Here is a 19,547-nt window from a genome sequence, read left to right on the forward strand (position 1 = left end):
TCTATTGTAATACAAATTTCAATTTTAAACTCCGGAAATAAAAGAATGAGAGTGAAACAGGATAAACGATTTCATTTTCATTTAAATGAAGTTCTTTAACAACATTCATTAAATAAAAACCACAAAATCTTAAAATTTTGCATAAACAAAGGAAACTTTAAAGTAAAAATAAAGGACTCTCAATAGCAAGGATCTTTTTTTTGTGGCTACACTCGAAAAATGCACGTGTTTAAAGCATGTATAGGTGATTAAATTTATAAAAGAAACACTCAAAATTTATAATAGTTTTTACAGTTTTATTTACTGTGCATGCAGTTATAAAAATAGTTATTAAAGCTATATTGTTAATAATTTTTTTTTTTATTTTTTTTAATTATTTTCAGGGTTCATTATTATAATTTTGAAAATGTGTTAGTCTGAGTTGGGTTAGTAAATTTGCTGCCCTTTTTATAAAAATGTCCAATATGTTAGATTTATCTTAGCATCTTACTGACTAATCAATCTGTAGTTCAAAGTCCTTTATATCTAATAGAATTGTGTACATCTTAAGCCTTGGTTGCTTTGTGTGTTCTGGGTTCCAACATTACATTAAAGCCATTCTCCAATTTCAAGATAATATCACCTTGTAATTTGAAATCTTCCTCCTTCATCTTAGAGTCCAACTTAAAGTTACGTATAATGGTGGAAAGTAATACCTTCAATTTCAACATGGCGTATTTACGACCCACACAACTTCTGGGACCAGCACTGAAGGGTATGAAACTGTAGAAATGTCTCTTGGCCATACGTTCGGGCAAGAAGTTGTCGGGATCGAACTTGTCTGGGTTGGGATAGATGTCGGCATTGCGATGTACAGCAAATTGCAATACGACAACGGAGGCTCCCTTAGGAATGGTGTAAGGACCAGAAGCTAGTTTGACATCGTGATCAACACGGCGGGCAATCAAGGGTACTGGTGGATACATTCTCAATGTTTCCATAATAACACGTTCCAAGTATTTCATTTCCATGGTATCGGCAAAAGTACAATCACGTGACATATTATCACCGAAAATGGCCTTTTGTTCAGCCCAGACTTTCTCCTGGATATCCTTGTGAATGCCTAACATGCAGAGGACGAAACTGGAGCCGGCAGAGGTGGTGTCGTGACCCTGTGATAAAAATTTAATATAAATATAATTCGACAAATTTGAAAATTCATTCATAAAAGTGCACAAAATTTGTAGGGTTCGAAGGACCACTTCTAGCAAAAGCTACAAAACACTTTAAAATTGTCATTGGCTTTATTATATGTTTTTAAAAGTTAATGGCTCAAAATACCATTTTTATCCACTAATTTGTTAAATGTTTAAATATTTTCTCTTTTCATGAATCAATACAAAATAATGGTTCGGAGGACCATTTCTGAGAAACTCTTAAACCAATTTAATTAATAAATATAACAAACTTATTTAAATAGTTAAAATAAACAAATGAAATATAAAAATGTTTAAAAATTTGGAAACGTTAGCAAAGGTTTATAATTTAAAAAGTTAATTTAGTTCAACAAATTTTCTAATATTACGTAATATTTAAACAAATAAGAAAATGTAGATTATTGGTAGGATTATAAGTTTTCGCAAATGTTTAAATGCTTAAAACAACCAATCAATGAAATAATAACAAAGAAATTTGCAAAACTTTAACAATTTAAATATTCGAAGGACCATTTGTGGACAGTGGTTTGGGAAATGTTGAAATATATTCAAAAAGTGCAATCAATGAAACAATAACAAAGAAACATTTAACAAATGCAATATTCGCTTTCAATTTGAGTTAAGAGTCAATTGAAAATTCATTGAATTGCATAATAATGCGAAGGACCATATTTTAAATCATTTCTTACATTAAATCTTTAAACATACCTCAAACATAATAGTGTTAACTTCATCCATGACATCTTTATCGGTCCAGTCTACATCAGGATTCTTAGACATTTCCATCATGGCATCCAACAAGGCCAAACGACGTTTAGAACCTAAACCAAATTGCCATTTGTCACAAAAACCATTCATATCAAAAACATTCATACATACCAACATCATTTTCATCAATATCATCCAAATCATCACGTAAACCCTCTTTCTTAGCTTGTAGCTTTTGCTTGGTTACTTCATCTTCCTCCTCCACAATGGCTCTAGCATCGGCATTGAAATCCTTCATGCGATCATTGACCACCTTGCGGGTCATGCCCAAAATAATATTCATCATCTTGTCACCCTTCTTGCGCATGGGTGTTAGATTGTAAGTGGAGTCGAGACGATAGAAGAATTTCATTTGTCTCTTATGGATAATATCACACATATCCACCACAGCCTTGGCATATTCCAAACTCTTGTTATCTTCTGGTATATGCTTGACACCCATAGCGGTTGACAGCAAAATCTCCACTGTAGTTTGGGACATGTAGTCGTGCACATCAAATTCCTTGCCCACTTCTTTGGTCATGCGCGAGACAACCTTCTTGGAGTGTTGTACGAATGTGGGTATAAAACTCTTCAAAATACTTTGATGGAAAGTGGGAGCAATCATTTTACGATGATGACGCCAGTGGTGACCATTGGAAATGAGAAGACCATCACCGAACCAGGGTTTGAAGAAACGGTATTCTTCTGACTTTTGCAAATGATGTTGACCGCTCAAAATGATTTCAATATCAGATGGATCGGAGAGGAACACAACCAAAATGGGACCCAACCAGCCGCGTAAGGTATTACCATAGTCTTTGATATATGAGCGAGCACGATCCATGATTTCTGGGAAATTAAAAAAAAAATTAAAGATTAAATTTTCAGATTTACTTTCAGATTTTCAGATTTGCTTCATTATTCACTTACCAGCATTTGTTAATCCTGCCACCAAATGAGCATTGCCCAAAATTGGTACTCTGGGTGGGCATGGTATATTCTCAGATAATTTATATTCTCTTGTATTTTTAATCCATACTTCAAATAGTACCACTATGGCCACAATACCCAGCAATACAGTCCACAAAGGATTAAATCCCGAAGATGTTTGTGCAACTTGTGCTACAGTTTCTTGTACCGTATCCACCACAGACATTTTTTTAATGTTTCCCGAATGAACAGACGATTTAAACTAAACTTAGAACTATTTAATGACCGTTAATATAAATTCTTTTATTCGAATTGTCTGTATTTACTACACCTCATATGAAGGTGTCTGGCAAACTGTTGTCGAATTTTGTGGCTACAAAGTATTTTATTGTATTTTAAATATTTATCGGGTGTATGGATGAAATGGAAGTAAATAAAGAATTAATTATTCCTGCATTAAAGTTCATTTACGCTTAATATAATTATTCTATGTTTTTTTTTATTTATTTTATTTTTTATATAAATTAAATACTATACATAGTATATATTTTAAATAGAGACAACAACATTAATACAAAGTATTTACATTTTAATTATATTTTGCTTTTTGGAAAAAAGTTCCATTGTCACCGAAAATGGGACAAAAAACAGACACAAAAACTTTATTTTACGATTTAATTATTCCTTAACATGAATAGTGTTAAAACAATATATAAAAAATCGGTTTTGAAAGTGAATCATGACATTAGGATTGCTAATTAATCTTGATTAATTTTTATTTATATTAGATGTAAAAATATTATTTTATTTGTTTAATTCAAAATTTTGGGCTTGATCTAATTATTTTAACACAACTGTGCAAATAATGGTGTTAAGATCTGCATTTAATGGTGTAATTCACTGGATGTAAAATTGTTGAAAATAATGGATAAAGCAATTGGTAAATATTTATAAGCTATTCAAATAATTACAAAGCCTTGGAATATAATACATATGTATTTAAATAAAAATGTTCATAGAACTTCATATTTACCAGTCATTCCCCATTTCTTTATAAACATGTTCCATTTCTTACAAATCGTTTACGATCGTTTGAAAGTTATCGCTTGAAGGTTTTCAAATTAAACCAAGGATTCTATAAATGGTATCTAAAAATGTCTTGTAATATATGAGGAAAATCCAAAATTTTATAGAATCGTTGAAACTAAATTCAGGTGGATTATATCGATGGACCATAAAATGTGTAACAATAAAATATTTTTCTGATATAGACGATATATGGCGGGTAGGGTCAATTATGTACCGATCCTCACAAAAGTTGGTAGAAATATTTAGGTTCATATAGAATTTTGTTTATGTTCAATTTCATCATTATATTAATTATTGTAAGACGTTCAAGTCATTTTCTGAGGGGGGCCTTGTTATTACTTAGAACTAATTTGTGCAACATTTTATCAGGATTGCCGCAAAATCAACATATTTGTTGAGCTAGGTGAATTTTCAATACCATATAATCCTTATCAACAGAGGGTATTTCTATTGAAAATTTCAGCCAACTAGATCTTTTCGTTTGGGCCCTATCGTGTTTTCACCAGATGGACTGACATAGCTAGATCGCCTTATAATCTAATGAGGACCCATGTTCTACGACCAATATTTCGATATGTTATCAACGGAATGACAAAATCAATATACCCCCACCTTTTTTGATGATAGGTATAAAAATATGCTTTGAAACATACAAGAAATTGTACATTATTTTGTTATCTGTATTAACAGTTTCTAACTTACACATTGAATCCAACATTAATTAGAGTCACTAGATTTTGAACATTTGTATAGCCTATAAATAATGATGGTATACCAATAAAACTAAAATTTACAGATTTTTAAAATTTATCAGTTTTTTAAATTAGACAAATAAATTTTGACAATTCGGTACCTTAACCCTTTGACGACCATGGGGACACCACACCGGTGTCCCAAAACGAAAATATTGAATAACTAAACAACGAAAAAACGAATGGGTTCCATTTTAATTTTAATTAGTTCGTAAAAGTGTCTCTTATTAATGTGTTTAGAATCTAAACTTTAGATTAAAACAAGTTCGGTTATAGCATTTATTTTTTATTGTCTTTGAAAATTGAGTTTTATTTTGGTACTCTGTTCAAGAATTGTGCAAAAATCTATTTAAGTGAAAAATTATTTTTTTAAATTTTATATTGCGATATACAGTGACGGACAATACAATAGAATCACTACATATGAATTCGATTAAAGCGGTAAAACTACAAAATTTGATTTCAAAATTTAAAATTTGTTCATTATATATTAATGCTCATAACGTAAACAATAAATAGAAAAAAATAAAATAAAAAAATAACACATTCTTATGTTAAAAACGATGTCAAATCTAAAAGAATAAATAAAATATGCGACATTCAAATAGAATCAATCAGTCTTAAAATGATTAAAAATAAAAAATCATCATAAGAATTCGTTGTTTTCTTAATATTTTGTTGCATATCAATTATTTCTAATAACAGCATCAAATCTTATGGGGATTGAATTTATCAAACTTTCGCATGTAGATCGGGAAATTGCATACCATATTTCCTGAATTTTCTGCCAAAGTTCTTCCTTGTTTTTCAATTTTTCAGGTCCGAGTTTGTCTTTTACTATTTTCCATAGGATTTAAATCTGGTTATTGAGACGGCCATTCCATAACATGAATTTTGTTATATAAAAACCATTTTTTGGCAAGACCTGACGTGTGCTTTGGGTCATTATCTTGCTGGAAGAGCCATTTTAAGGGCATATTCCATTCTGCATGTGGCTTTATAACATTCTCCAAAATATTTACATACAAGTGCTTATCCATATTTTGTTTAATCCAATAAATTGGAACAACGCAATACCAAGAAAAGCATCCCCATATAATAATATTTCCCCAACCATGTTTAAACGTTTTTGGTTTTTGACATTTTTTGGACGTCTAACCCATGTCTTATCATCACTACCAATTAAATTAATGGTTGTTTCGTCCGTCCACAACACATTTTGCCACTTTTTTATATTTTCTGGCCACACCAATTATGATTATGATTGGTAGTGATTCTATTGTAATGTCCGTCACTGTATATTCTTCCTGGTAAGTACATTTTTGTTACAAAAAGTTATAAAATCATTAAGGGTCCTCATGTAAACGCTTAAAAGCCTCGCAAACTGTGCAATCTGTGCATTTTTACACTCTCGCAAATGAAATGTCAAAAAATGTATGGAAATTCGTTTGCACAACTCCGATAAGTTTGCGCGACAATTTAGACTCGCAAACTTGAATTTATTGTGCATTTGATGAATCAGCTGCTTTTGTTTACTTTTATTTATAAGAAATAAAAATCAAATAAAATATAAAAATTTTGTGCATGTTAAAATTGTGTAACTTTGGAACAGAATGATTGTATTAAATGACATTGTGTATGAAAACATTAACCAACTGCTAGAACATAAACAAAATCCTCCAAACTATGTATACCACCGTTTGTTCCAAAGATTTAACTTTCATTCAACATTTTAAAATTAAAATTTATACAATTTGAAAAAAAATTATTAAAGCTTTTGTTGAATTTATGTATTTTTATTTGACAAATATAAATTTTCTGTATAAACTTGCACAAAATTGAAAAGGTGGGTTCATGAAACATGTCGCGCAAATTTGCCCATTTGCACAAATGGGAAACTTAAGCGTTTAAATGAGTACCCTTATTATTCATGTTGCGTGTATTGATATATAGTCAATAAACATGAGTATGGGGAACGAAAATTTGCACTTTACGACCAAAATTCCAGTAAATCAGTTAAATTTTTTTTGGTTTTAATTTCGAAATATGTTTATTTGGAGCTAACTGATTCACATTAAATAGTCAAAATGATTACTTTTATCCAAATAGTGTTATGGTCGTGAAAGGGTTAATATAGAAACGCCTTAACTCGTGTTTTTTTTTGTGTAAGCCCAGATTTTCATTTATTTCTATATTTATTTCCGCTCATATATTATTTTTAGCCAAAAAATCTCGACTTAAAAAAAATACGATTTAAAGCCTTTCTATATTAAGGTAATGAATAGATTTTAAAATAGAAAAATTAGAAAAAAAAAATATTGGTTTTTGTTTTCACATAGCTTTTTTACATTCTCACCACTTAGTTTTTTGACAACTGAGTTAGGTATTTGATAGGAGAGTTTCCGAGATTTGGAATAATTTATTAAATATTAAAATATTATTAAACTAAATCAGTTGATGATAAAATAGAAAAATGCTATAAAATATACTTAAAAAATACTTTTAAACTCTATAACTAGAATTTTAAAATAACTAAAACTTTGTCTTTAAAATTGTATTCCTTTAAAATGTGATCATTCAGTTTGTAACACATCGAAGTATTAATCGTAGACCCACAATATATTCCTTATGAAATTCTAAGCATAGATGGGGGTAGTGCACTAATTTTGCAGTTTGCACTAACACTTAGTGATAGTGCAAAATTAGTGCAATCATTTTGTTCATATTTAGTGCTGAGTTGAAAATTAGCAGCCTCACTAAACATTAGTGGTAGTGAGTTAAAAAAATTTGCACTCAAAATTAAATTAGTTGATTTAAAAAAATGCAATCAATAGCTTATTGCAACTTCAAATTGTGCACTAAATTTTTTAGTTCAAAATGGTTTAAGTTTATTCCTGTACACTAATTTAAAACTTAAGACTAATATTTCATTAAAAATAAAAAAAAATATTTAAAATTTTTATTTTTCGAATTTGGATTCAACAATTTCATGACTACTCATTTTTGAAAATTTTGTGATAGTATGTTTAATGCAGCCTTTTTTTGATTGCAGGTTAAAATTTTGCACTAATTAATTGTAATGCAGATTTTTGCACTAAATCTTCGTTTAGTGACAGTTAAAAAATTATCACTATCACTAATTTTTTTAGCGCTAGTTAAGAAATAAGCATTATCACTAAAGCTGATAAAAAATAGTGCAAACTAAATTTTTTGCAATTTTAGTGAGTGATAGTGCAATGCTGATTTCAATCGACATTTAGTGCATTACCCTCAACTATGATTCTAAGACGTTCTAGCTATGTCCGTCTGTCTTTATGTCAGTTGAAAATACGATACGAAAGGTTTGTTCGGTATGGAAAATGTGCAATATCGGTGCATTTTTCACTTAGCCCTCATACGAATGTCGCCCCGGTATACAGTTTGAGCAGTCATAAATATGTTGATAATGCAATCCTGCTAAAATTTTGCACAATCCCTAGTACCCAAGTTGTACCTCAGAAAATGACTTGAACATTCATAATTGTGTTATATGAACCTAAATCTTTATTCAAACTTTTGTGATAATCGGTCCATAATTGACCCTAGCCCTCATATAACCCCTATATCAGAAAAATATTTTATTATATATACTAGAATGTCCCTTAGAATTAAATTTTTTGAAATGTTGAAACGGTACCCGCTGAAAACTTTCGTAATGACCTAAAATACCACCAAAAAAAATTTTAGCTTGTTCTATGAAGTGCCGACTTTCGATTTAGTTTTGAGGTGCATTTACAAGGAGAAAAATTGCATTTTTTTCAGATTTTTTAAAAATTTAGCTTTTAAGTAATTACTTATGCAATTTAATTTAAAATAATCGAAATTACGTACAATTTTCGTTCTAATGAGATATAAAAGTCAAAAATTAGTTAAAAAATCGCCTGGCCGTTAACTTGTCTTAGGCCACTAGAACAAGAAATGTAGGAACAAAATTAACATATTTTGAGAAATATTAAAACAAACGTTTATTAAAATATATCCATATTTACTTGTATATGAGTTTTTATATTCATAGGATACAGTTAACCTATTCGCAGGTATAACCAAAAAAAATATTTTTTTTAACGGTAATTTCAAAACTCCAATTTAAAGTTTTTAAAAATTTTGTTAAACAAATTTCAGAATTGTTTGATCATCGCATGGGGATTTATTGATAACATAATAGGGAATAAAAATGTGAAAAAAGTATGTCAATACCTCCTATAGTTTTTTCGTACCTGCGATTTAAATTTTGCGATTTTCGAGAAAAACTAATTTTTTGGCCATATTTTGGCGAATGAGCCAAATTTCCTTAATGTTATGATTTTTAAGTAAAACCGATTCAGAATATTATAGTCCAGGTAATTCTAAATTAGTCCGAATGTTTCACTAAAATCGAAAAACGCTAAGCCTTAAATCTTGAGGGTCAAAGGTCAAATTTTTCAATATTAGGAATTTTTCATGGAGAGATAGCGAAATATTATATATTTTTGGGCCGATTTTAATGAAACTTAAGAAATATATAACATGAAGTCTAGTATTTACAATAAAAGCACAAAAATGGAAATTAACCCTTAAGAGCACTTAGGGTCAAAATGACCCTAAATCACGAAAAACACAAGTACTTTTTATCAGGTATTGCAACATGTGGCCGAGCGTTGTCATGATGGGCAATCTTTGTCTTCCGTGTCAAAATCACCACTTCTGAACAGTACAAACCATATCTCGCACGTTGAAACCGATTGAACACATTCAACATAAGCTGTGGTGAGCTATAGTAAGTAAAGAAAAACTTCCCGTATATGAAGCTTTGTTGGCCACATTACCGAAGCAAACTAAGTTTTTTTATACAAGGTGGCTCAAAAGTAAACTTCCGATGTTTTTTGGATGTAATTAAAAAAAATGAAAAACTTTTATTCTTCTTGTGGATTATTTTTATTTGGTCTTTTAATTGTTTTTACATCAAGTCGAGATGTCATTTGAGCCCTTTTTATAGCATTTTCCATTACTTTGGCCAAAACTTCCGGCGATAGGTACTCACATTCTTGACGGATATTGTCTTTAAGAGCTGCAAGAGTCTGAGGCTTGTTGACATAAATCCGCGACTTCAAAAAGCCCCACAAAAAGAAGTCTGGAGCGGTCAAATCTGGCGATCGTGATGGCCAGTGCAAATCGCCAAAACGGGAGATTATGCGCCCGGGAAATGCATCCTTCAGCATATCGGTTGTGGCACGTGCAGTGTGTGCCGTTGCACCGTCCTGTTGGAACCACATGTTTTCCAATCCCAATTCATCAAGTTGCGGCAAAAAGAACTCGTTGATCATTGCTCTGTAGCGCTCACCATTCACAGTAACCGTTTGGCCCGCGACGTCTTCGAAGAAAAAAGGTCCGATGACTCCTCCAGCGAAAACAGCACACCATACAGTGCCCCAGAAGCGTAAATTTTGCATATTTACGTACCCACTAAGATGGAAATGGGCTTCATCACTCATGATTATTTTTGATGAAAAAACCGACCGAATATTGGTAAAATAAATAGTCAGCAATATTCCGCGTTCTGGAGCAGTGTAGCATAACATTGTTTATTAACGTGTATTTCGCATATGTTTACTACACAAATGTCAAAACAGAACTGACATTAGGGGCCAATCGCAAAATTTATAGCATTTTCTGATAGGAAGATTAATTTTGCGCCACCTTGTACTATATGTTCAATAACTAAGTGAGGATAAATGACAGATATGTACCCTTCATAAATGAAAACCGCAGCTCAATACCATTCATTGGGTGATTCGGTTTAAATCGGGTGATGTCTAAACTGACTTTATCCCCCTACCATGGTATACCGCTGGCTTTACATGGCCTTCCAAATGGAGACAAACTTTCTTCTATTTATTTCATCCACATCCAACAGAAGGGATTTTTCAGTTTTATGGTAGTTTTACAACAGGTGATTTATATATTTGTCCCTAATACCTAGTTGGAAATAGTGTCTTATCGAATTTTATATTGGACGTCTAAATTGCATTTCAGGACTTTTTTTTGGATATTTTAGTATTGAAGATTTTCGTTTTTATGACTTACTTTTAAGCTAATAAATCTGTAGACAACATTTTGAAAATCAGACTTAAATTTTTTAAATGTATTATTGTTGAGTAGAATAAAAGCCATATTTGGCCCAATGGGCTTGGCTTTTTTTGAATTTAAATAAAAAAAAAATAATATCCGAAATGATTTAAAACGATTTTTTTTTTAAATTCTCTGGGAATTGTGAAAGTCTTATGATACAAAATGTAGTATACAACACATTTTATATAAAATAAATTATGTTAAAAAATTCTTGTACAACATTAAACGGTCATTGTAACACATTTACACTTGAGTGTGTCAATATGAATTTCATTTACATGGTGCACTTTAAACATTTCAAACATAAAAATACAATTTAAAAAAAAAATTGTTCTTAAAACAAAATTAAAAATATCACGTAGACAAAATACGACCGGCACTACGTCATAAAGGTTGTGTTCAAGTGTACAAGTAAAGTACGATTTGTGATATTCCACACTTTAAACTGATACGAATTACAAGTAGATCAGACTTCTATGGCAGACATTTTATTATTTTATTTCTACGCACAAGTGTTCGTTCTACTTTATTTTGTCTAAAAAGGTTTTCAAAAAAAAATCTTTAATTTCATTTTATTATTTTAAGTAAATGACAGAAAGCCGCAATTTAAACAAACAGCAATTTTGTTGGCTTTCGTTTGTTTCTTAAATATGGCACGCGTAAGTGATAAAGGACTTCCTTTCGATACACAACAATAACATCAATACATAACAATTGTCTTTCTTCATTTCATTTAAATTTAAAGATCCTGTTGTCTGTTTGCATTTTACTTTTCATTTGACTGAAAGTGAAAACAATACAAGTTTTTGGTAAAAAAATAAAAGAAAAAAACTGAAATGAAACCAAAAGGAAGAAAGAAGAGTAGTTTTGTGTTTTAGTTTGATCGTCTTTGATCCGTCAATTTCCGTTCAACAAGTGTTTTTTTTAGTTTCTGAAGGAAATTTAACACATACACAACAACTATTTCATGCTCAATTTAATTTAATGCAAAAAATATACTTGACATGAAGTTAGGGTATAAAATATGTTCTATGTACTTGTGAAGAAGGCATGCGTTTCATTTTATTTTTTTTTTTCTATAAAAATTATTTGAAATAGAAGTACATAGTAAGGTCAGGAAGTGGATTATACCTATACTCATTATAAAAAGTAAACGTTTGAATAATTTACAGTGTGAATAGAATTATAATATACCGAAATAGAACACAAAGCAATAGAGCTTATTTATTAATGAGTTGTTTCTATAAAAGATAAACCAGTTTAGTTCAGAATCTAAAAATGTATCTAATGACAAACAATTTGACAAAGATTCAAATGAATTAATTCTTAATTCCAGTTTCGAAATCTAAATAAATTTTATACATTTTCTAATAAATTTTATGAATTAATTCATAGGCTTAATTCTTCTTTTACTTCAAATATATTGAATTCATTCCTTTAAGAATACATTCTTTATATAATTAATTCCTTACCGAATCATTTATTAATTCCTTACCTTTACAAAAAGCTTAAACAATTATAAAATTATTCTTCAATACAAATCTATTACAAAAAGGCCTTAAGCTATTTTTATACCCTTCACCTTCGTGAGAAGGGTATATATAAGTTTGTCATTCCGTTTGTAATTTCTACATTTTTCATTTCCGACCCTATAAAGTTTTAAGTAGAAATTTATAACCGGTTATGGCCAATAGGCTAGGTCGTTGAAAATAAATAATAATAAAAGTATATATATTCTGGATCCTTACAGATAGCGGAGTCGATTAAGCCATGTCCGTCTGTCTGTCTGTCCGTTGAAATCAATTTTCTGAAGACCCCAGATATCTTCGGGATCCAAATCTTCAATAATTCTGTCAGACATGCTTTCGAGAAGATTGCTAAATCAGCAAAATCGGTCCATAAATAACGGAGATATGAGCAAAAAACCGGGACAACCTCGATTTTTCACCTATTTTTTATCTATATCTGGATTACTAAGTCATTAATATAGACAATATGGATATCTAATGATAGATATTTCAAAGTCCATTGCAACGATGTAGATAAGGCTATAGTAAATTGGACCTACAATGGGTCAAAATCGGGAAAAATATTTTTTAACCCGAATTTTTTTTTCATCAAACTATTTTTTTTGTCATAAATTTTTTTCAAAAAAAAAAAAAAATAAAAACTAAAAAAAAAAATTAAAAAAAAAAATTCATTTTGTAACTGATTAAGAGCAATCCAAAAACATAACTGCATGAAGAAAAAATATTTTAATTAAATTTGTATTAGGTATGAATTAACATAAATTTAATCATTCAAATTTCGATTGAATTTTATTATGAATTATTTATAATGATATGAATTAGTTCAACAATGAATAAATTCTATTTAAATAAAAGCCTTTGAATAAAGCTTAAGAATTATATGTTGAGAATGGATTTATGGAATGAGTGGCTGGCATTTTTGAATTTCGAATTAAGATTTTAGTGAATTAAGCTGAAATTGAATTAATTCGAAGCTCTGTAATTTGAGCAGTGCGACTATTATTTGCAAAAACGTTTTTAACCATTTTCCACTGTATTTAAATTAATTTTTCAAAAACAAAATACAATAATATATTGTAAAGTAGAAAAATTTAAAGAAAAAGCTTGAAAAAGCTATTTATTAAAGGTTGGACAATAAATTAATTGACAACAAATTAAAAGAAACGTTCGCAGTTTGTAAAATTTTGTGTCGCAAATTGCTCTTTTATTTCTTTCCTGCCAAAAAATATGCTTTTATTTTTTAATTATTTACTGTTGTTCCTCACAGGGTAACACTAATAACGAATTTTAATGTTTCATGCTTAAATAAATAAAACATAAAGCATACTTTTGGGAGCTCATTAACACATGTAGTGGACCTTTTTGTGTTGAATTCTTTTATCTTCTCGAAAGACCAACCGCCCAACTCCTTTTGAGTACGATATTCTCTTCTTCAAACTCTTAATAACGTCTTAACAGATAGGTCCATGGCTATATGAATTTAGACCTTAAAGGTGGATGCGGGGCCTCAATTTATTTTTTAATTTTTGTATATTTAATAATAATTTAACGGCCACTTTTACAATGTACGATTAAAAGTTAACGTGAACTTGAACCGTATGTTAGGCTAATCTGAATTTCACAACAACAAAGTTGCTGTTAAATATAACAGAACAAACTTCGCCGGTTAGCATCTTAATTGTAAGAAATGTACAGCCCAATTATGAAAAAAAATTCCCCGGGAGTTCCCCTTTTCTTTTTTTTAACATAGAATTTTAATAGTAAAAATGAGAAAAGGGAAAAAACTCCCGGGGATTTTTTGTTCATAATTGGGCTGATAGTAAAAGAACATGGACAAGTGAGGCCAAAATTAACGTTATAATAAAACACCGTTACTGCTAAAGTACGTTTTACGAATTAATCCAAATTAGCGTACGGTTACTGGCACTGATTCGAAACGGTTAGAAAAAAATCTTAACGAAAAAACTTGTTTACCCACCAAACCATTTTTCAAAATGTTAATAGATTAATTTTTGTAAATTTTATTTAAAATTTAATTCAGTCCTAAATAACCGTTATCGATATATGTAATAGCAAATATAGCTAATAGTAAATTACCATTACCGAAATAATTCAAATTAGTGTTTAACCTGCAGTTTCCCAAAATAAATTTTTGTGTATAAATTTTGGTAAGCGAATTGGCTTATGGAACGATTTTCTGATTTTTAATACCAAAATTCTCATGAGCATACGTAGATACCACATGTAGATCCACACGTTTAGTGGCTTCGGAAACGCTATTTTCAACCAATACATCTTTGAATTGACTCCCATTTTTTACTTAAACCAAATAAAAACCTAACTTTTTTCGCATACATATTACTTTATTCAAGAAATAGAGTAATTTAAATACAATAATAATATTATCAAAATAGAAATTAGTGAAAATACAGTCACACTCATACAATAATTTAATGTAATTCAAGCTAGTTTTACAATTGCATTATACTCCTAAATAAATATCTAAAGAATGCTTGATAAGTAAAGCGTTTGTGTTTGTCTTTTTCATTTTACTTAGGTGGTGTTATATGATTATGAATACATATTTGTTTAAATATATTTTGCAGAATTATATATTTTTTATAATTTATCATTTGTTCTACCCAACAATAACACGGATGCTCAAACATTAAAACATTTTCTTTTTTACGGCTGTATAACGTTCCATGTAGACATCGTAGCCATCTAGATCGGTAAATTGTTTCGACTGGAACAAATTGCCATCCACTGACAAATTAGAAATTTTCGATTCTTTGAGTATGCGTGGTGTAAAAGCATTCGCCTGCAGACAATTCTCTTCCAAACGCAAGGTTTTCAGTTTGGGACAAGCTGCTATCTCTTCGGACAAAGAGGAAATTTGATTTTGATTCAAATTCAACTCGGTCACATACAATGTGCCCACTTCATTTGGTATGGTGGTGATTTTATTGCGAGACAAATCCAAAACGTCTAAATGTTTAAGGCCGCACAACATCACGGGAAACTCGGTAATTTGGTTGTGACTCAAATTAACAGTCTTTAGGTTCTTACAATTGCCCAGTGATCTGGGTATACGTGTAATCATGTTATCGTTTAATATCAACACCTCCAACTTAATAAGTTCTCCCAATGCATCGGACACCTCGGTTATACGATTCCCATTCATATTGAAATGTTTGATGAGGGTAAATTTACTAATTTCTTCTGGTATTTGTTCGAAACGATTCTGCGACAGATCCAAAGTTTTCAAAACATTTGGATAATTTTTTAATTGTGGTGGCAGTTCCTGCAGCCTTTGCAAAGAAATCTTTAGTATTCCGGTTTTTTGTGCTGTTTCCAGGTGTTGTTTGATTTGTTTATTTCCCATTATGTCTATATCACTCACTTGTTATTTTTTTTATTAAAAATAAATAAATTATTAATTGAAATTATGAAAAATTCGTGTGTACTTTTTTTCTTGTGACTTTACTTTTGTTTTTTACTTATTCGTCGTATGAAAAAAATCTTAATTTGACAGTTGCTGAACAGCTGAGACGTCAATTGGTAAGAGGTGCCAGATTTGATATTCACGAGCTCCAAATTTGACGTTATAAAAACACTTAATTTAAATAAAAAACTGATATAGTACAATTTGTATGTTAAAATTAATCAATTACAAATTTTCAAATAAAAACAATAATTTTCAAAAATACGCTCTATATATATTTCTCTATGGCTTCGACTAATTTTATTTGTATGATGAATTTTTGTTGACTTAATTTTTTAATCAATTAAATAACTTGATTAATTTATTACAGAAAATGCATTTAAATTATTTTTTTTATTGTAGAAACACGGATTTTTCATTAGAGACATAATTTTAATTAACAAATAAAGTATTCAAACATCCGAAAAAATTGTGTCATATAAATAACACAACTCTTTTCTAATTTGAAAACATGCCACTCTGTTTAAAATAGAGGTTATGTCATGTACGTGTGAAGGTGGAAATTATGAATCGTATGTATAACTTCAATTTTAACATATACATGGAATTCCATATGTATTGATGGAATACATTCCGTGTGACCTAACTTTTAATAATTTTCAAAAAATCACCGTCACAAAATATGTCATAATAACTGAATATTGGTACAATTTTGTTGGGTTGCAAAAATTGTCACTAAAATTTTCTTATTTACATTTTATTATTGTCTCAAACTGCCAGGCAACTCTTTTCTAATTTGAAAAGATGCCACTCTGTTTAAAATCATACAATACTTTCTTAATGCACTTTTTTACAACCATTAAACCAACAGCTGACTAGTGTGTGAATGTGTTTGTGTATGTTTGTGTGAGAAATTTTCATTTGGAATTTGTTGGCATTTTTATTTGTTTTATCGGGAGAAAAAGAAAAAAATTAAGGAACATTTTCACAAACAATAGTTTTAAAAACTAAATAATGATTCATAGCTTATTTATTGTAAATAATAGTGGGTAAGCTTAAATGCAGATTCTTAATAAATCACTTTTAATTATAAATTTCTTCCTAGCGATGTTTTTCTTGAAAAACATTGGCGCTCTGTGGTCTCCCGTTCCGTATGTGATTATTTCTTAGATGCCCAAAGAAATTCACCATATGTAAGTAAAAGTTTGCGTGATTTGTAAAAAATTGTTTAAAATTCTTTATTTCATTTAAAGGATGTACCACCCGTTATTTCTACACCCCACTATTACTTGATAACGGTGCAACGTAAAGGCATTTCTTTGGTGTGTGCCTGCAAACAAGAAGTGCCTCCTTTATTTGTTATTGAATTTTTACATCGTGTTGTGGACACATTTGAAGATTATTTCGGTGATTGTTCCGAATCGATTATTAAAGAAAATTATGTTTTGGTTTATGAGCTGTTGGATGAAATGCTGGACAATGGATTCCCCTTGGCTACAGAGAGTAATATACTGAAAGAGTTGATTAAGCCACCAACGATTTTAAGGACAATTGCCAATACCGTAACCGGTAAAAGCAAGTGAGTATTAGAGGAAAATGATTGATTTTATTTAAGTAGAAAACAGAGACATTTAAACAGAAAGCACATAATAACTCTAAAAGTAATTATATCCTTCCCCATGAGTGGTAAATATAAGTCTGTCATTCCGTTTGTAATTTGTAGATTTTTCATTTCCGACCCTCATAAAGTTATATAAATCGGAGTCGATAAAAAAGTCCAAAGGCCTTTATTTAAATCACGATTGATATGTACATCGTATTTCGGTTGCTATTTAAAATCGAGAAAATTGGTCATAAATGGCGGAGATATAAGCAACCTCGGTTTTTTTCACCAAACATTTTTCTCATCGACAATTTTTTTCACCATATTTCCCCCACCAAAAATGTACAGCCCAATTATGAATAAAAATTCCCCGGGAGTTTTTTCCCTTTTCTCATTTTTCCTATTAAAATTCAATGAGAAAAAACTCCCGGGGAACAAACTCCCGCGGAATTTTTTATTCATAATTGGGCTGATTGAAAGTTTTAACAATTTTAAGACATGCTTTTATTTTATTTTCTGATACATATATATTTTTTTAGTGTCAGCACTACATTGCCCCAGGGTCAACTGTCAGCCATACCTTGGCGTCGTAGTGGCGTTCGTTATACCAACAATGAAGCCTATTTCGATGTTATTGAAGAAGTAGATGCCATAATAGACAAATCTGGTTCTACTGTCTTTGCTGAAATTCAAGGCTACGTGAGTTTTTCTTTATAAGAAATATTTATAATTTTTCTATATTAATTTTATTTACTTTGTACCTAGATTGATTGCTGTATTAAATTATCTGGCATGCCAGATTTAACATTATCCTTCATGAATCCTCGAATGTTCGATGATGTTTCCTTCCATCCTTGTGTACGCTTTAAGAGATGGGAATCTGAACGTCTGTTGAGTTTTATACCACCAGATGGCAATTTCCGTTTAATGTCCTATCATATAAGTTCTCAGTCTGTAGTGGCCATACCCATTTATATAAGACATAATTTCTCCATAAAAACGGGAGAACAAGGACGTTTAGATTTGACTGTGGGTACACGAACATTAATGGGTCGTTCTGTGGATAAAGTAAAATTGGACATAGCTATGCCGAAGTGTGTACTTAATTGTATACTAACACCGAATCAAGGAAAATATACCTTTGATTCGGTATCGAAAACATTAACGTGGGAGGTGGGACGTATAGATGTTACTAATCTTCCCAATATAAGAGGAACTGTAAGTTGTATTTTCTTATTATTATCAATCACATATATATAATCTGTTAATTTTTTCCAGGTTTCTATACCTCCTGGTACCCCTAGTTTGGGTTCCAACCCCACTATAAATGTGCAATTTACTATTTCTCAAATGGCTGTCTCTGGCCTTAAAGTTAATCGTCTCGATATGTATGGTGAAAAGTATAAACCTTTTAAAGGTGTCAAATATCTTACCAAGGCTGGTAAATTCCAAGTTCGCATGTGAATTTAAACTCTCATTAAATCAAACTCTATTCCATTAATTTTTAATTTATAAAAGAAAACAAGAGACATTATTTTTGAAATTAAGCCAGCTATTTAAAGTTTTTTTAAGTTAAGTCCATAATATATTACACACAAAAAGGTAAATGTTGTATTTTTAATAAATTTATTATTCAACCATATAGTAATTAATTTAATCATTTAATTTTTTTTTTTGTAGAACTTCAAGATTAATTTTTCAATTCAAGACAAATTCATCTATATTTCATTCACAAACAAACACTCAAATAATCAAGAATTTTAACTATATCATTTCAAGATACATTTATTTCCAAGTTTTAATATGTTGGTAAGTGTTTTTCTTTATTACTTACTAAACATAGTAGTTATTGAGCCAAAGGCTAAATTTTTTATAGCACGAGTTCTATATTTGAATTATCTGTATAGATAATCTGTGATAAACTGAACATGTTTGTTTACTTAGTTGGTTTTAACAGCTGTCAGTTACATATTTATTGTACATACATATATGGCCATTGAAATAGGAAAGTTATTAAATGTTTAAAAAAAAAATATTTTTTTTTTAACTTCTGGAAGGCCATAAAATTAAATAAAATCTAAACCGACTAATTTTAATATTCAACTT

General features: G+C 30.1%; 3 protein-coding genes across 4 annotated transcripts; 1 reads left to right on the plus strand and 2 right to left on the minus strand.

Annotated features, from left to right (window-relative positions):
• Positions 1-275: 275 nt before the first annotated feature.
• Positions 276-3,240, minus strand: LOC135956332 (cytochrome P450 4g1-like). Its single transcript, XM_065506785.1, has 4 exons — positions 2,877-3,240; positions 2,076-2,795; positions 1,905-2,017; positions 276-1,151 (listed from the first exon to the last, which is right to left on the minus strand). The coding sequence occupies exons 1-4, from the start codon at positions 3,100-3,102 to the stop codon at positions 546-548; spliced, it is 1,665 nt and encodes a 554-aa protein (XP_065362857.1). The 5' UTR covers positions 3,103-3,240; the 3' UTR covers positions 276-545.
• Positions 3,241-14,735: 11,495 nt separating this feature from the next.
• On the minus strand, positions 14,736-15,885 carry LOC135958216 (leucine-rich repeat-containing protein 57). Its single transcript, XM_065509098.1, has one exon. The coding sequence runs from the start codon at positions 15,776-15,778 to the stop codon at positions 15,062-15,064; it is 717 nt and encodes a 238-aa protein (XP_065365170.1). The 5' UTR covers positions 15,779-15,885; the 3' UTR covers positions 14,736-15,061.
• Positions 15,886-16,749: 864 nt separating this feature from the next.
• On the plus strand, positions 16,750-19,210 carry carmine (AP-3 complex subunit carmine). Of its 2 annotated transcripts, XR_010576425.1 has the most exons (7): positions 16,750-16,887; positions 16,944-17,031; positions 17,092-17,417; positions 17,981-18,140; positions 18,207-18,659; positions 18,720-19,043; positions 19,122-19,210. XR_010576425.1 is itself a non-coding variant. In XM_065508526.1 (6 exons), exons 1-6 carry the CDS (start codon positions 16,853-16,855, stop codon positions 18,903-18,905), a joined length of 1,248 nt encoding a protein of 415 aa, XP_065364598.1. In that variant the 5' UTR covers positions 16,750-16,852; the 3' UTR covers positions 18,906-19,098. The 2 variants fall into 2 exon arrangements, 1 of the variants encoding a protein (XP_065364598.1); XM_065508526.1 differs by lacking the exon at positions 19,122-19,210 and having other exon boundaries at positions 18,720-19,098.
• Positions 19,211-19,547: the final 337 nt, after the last annotated feature.

Source organism: Calliphora vicina, chromosome 4 (genome assembly GCF_958450345.1).
Source record: "Calliphora vicina chromosome 4, idCalVici1.1, whole genome shotgun sequence".
Taxonomy (NCBI): domain Eukaryota; kingdom Metazoa; phylum Arthropoda; class Insecta; order Diptera; family Calliphoridae; genus Calliphora; species Calliphora vicina.

Coding starts and splice junctions, on each gene's coding strand:
- LOC135958216 (XM_065509098.1), bottom strand. CDS start 15,778: ATGGGAAATAAACAAATCAAACAACACCTGGAAACAGCACAAAAAACC.
- LOC135956332 (XM_065506785.1), bottom strand. CDS start 3,102: ATGTCTGTGGTGGATACGGTACAAGAAACTGTAGCACAAGTTGCACAA. Junction 2,796..2,876: donor GGCAGGATTAACAAATGCTG/GTAAGTGAATAA, acceptor TTAATTTCCCAG/AAATCATGGATCGTGCTCGC. Junction 1,152..1,904: donor TTAACACTATTATGTTTGAG/GTATGTTTAAAG, acceptor TTTTTATCACAG/GGTCACGACACCACCTCTGC.
- carmine (XM_065508526.1), top strand. CDS start 16,853: ATGATTCATAGCTTATTTATTGTAAATAATAGTGG. Junction 16,888..16,943: donor TTTATTGTAAATAATAGTGG/GTAAGCTTAAAT, acceptor ATTTCTTCCTAG/CGATGTTTTTCTTGAAAAAC. Junction 17,032..17,091: donor CCCAAAGAAATTCACCATAT/GTAAGTAAAAGT, acceptor TTTCATTTAAAG/GATGTACCACCCGTTATTTC.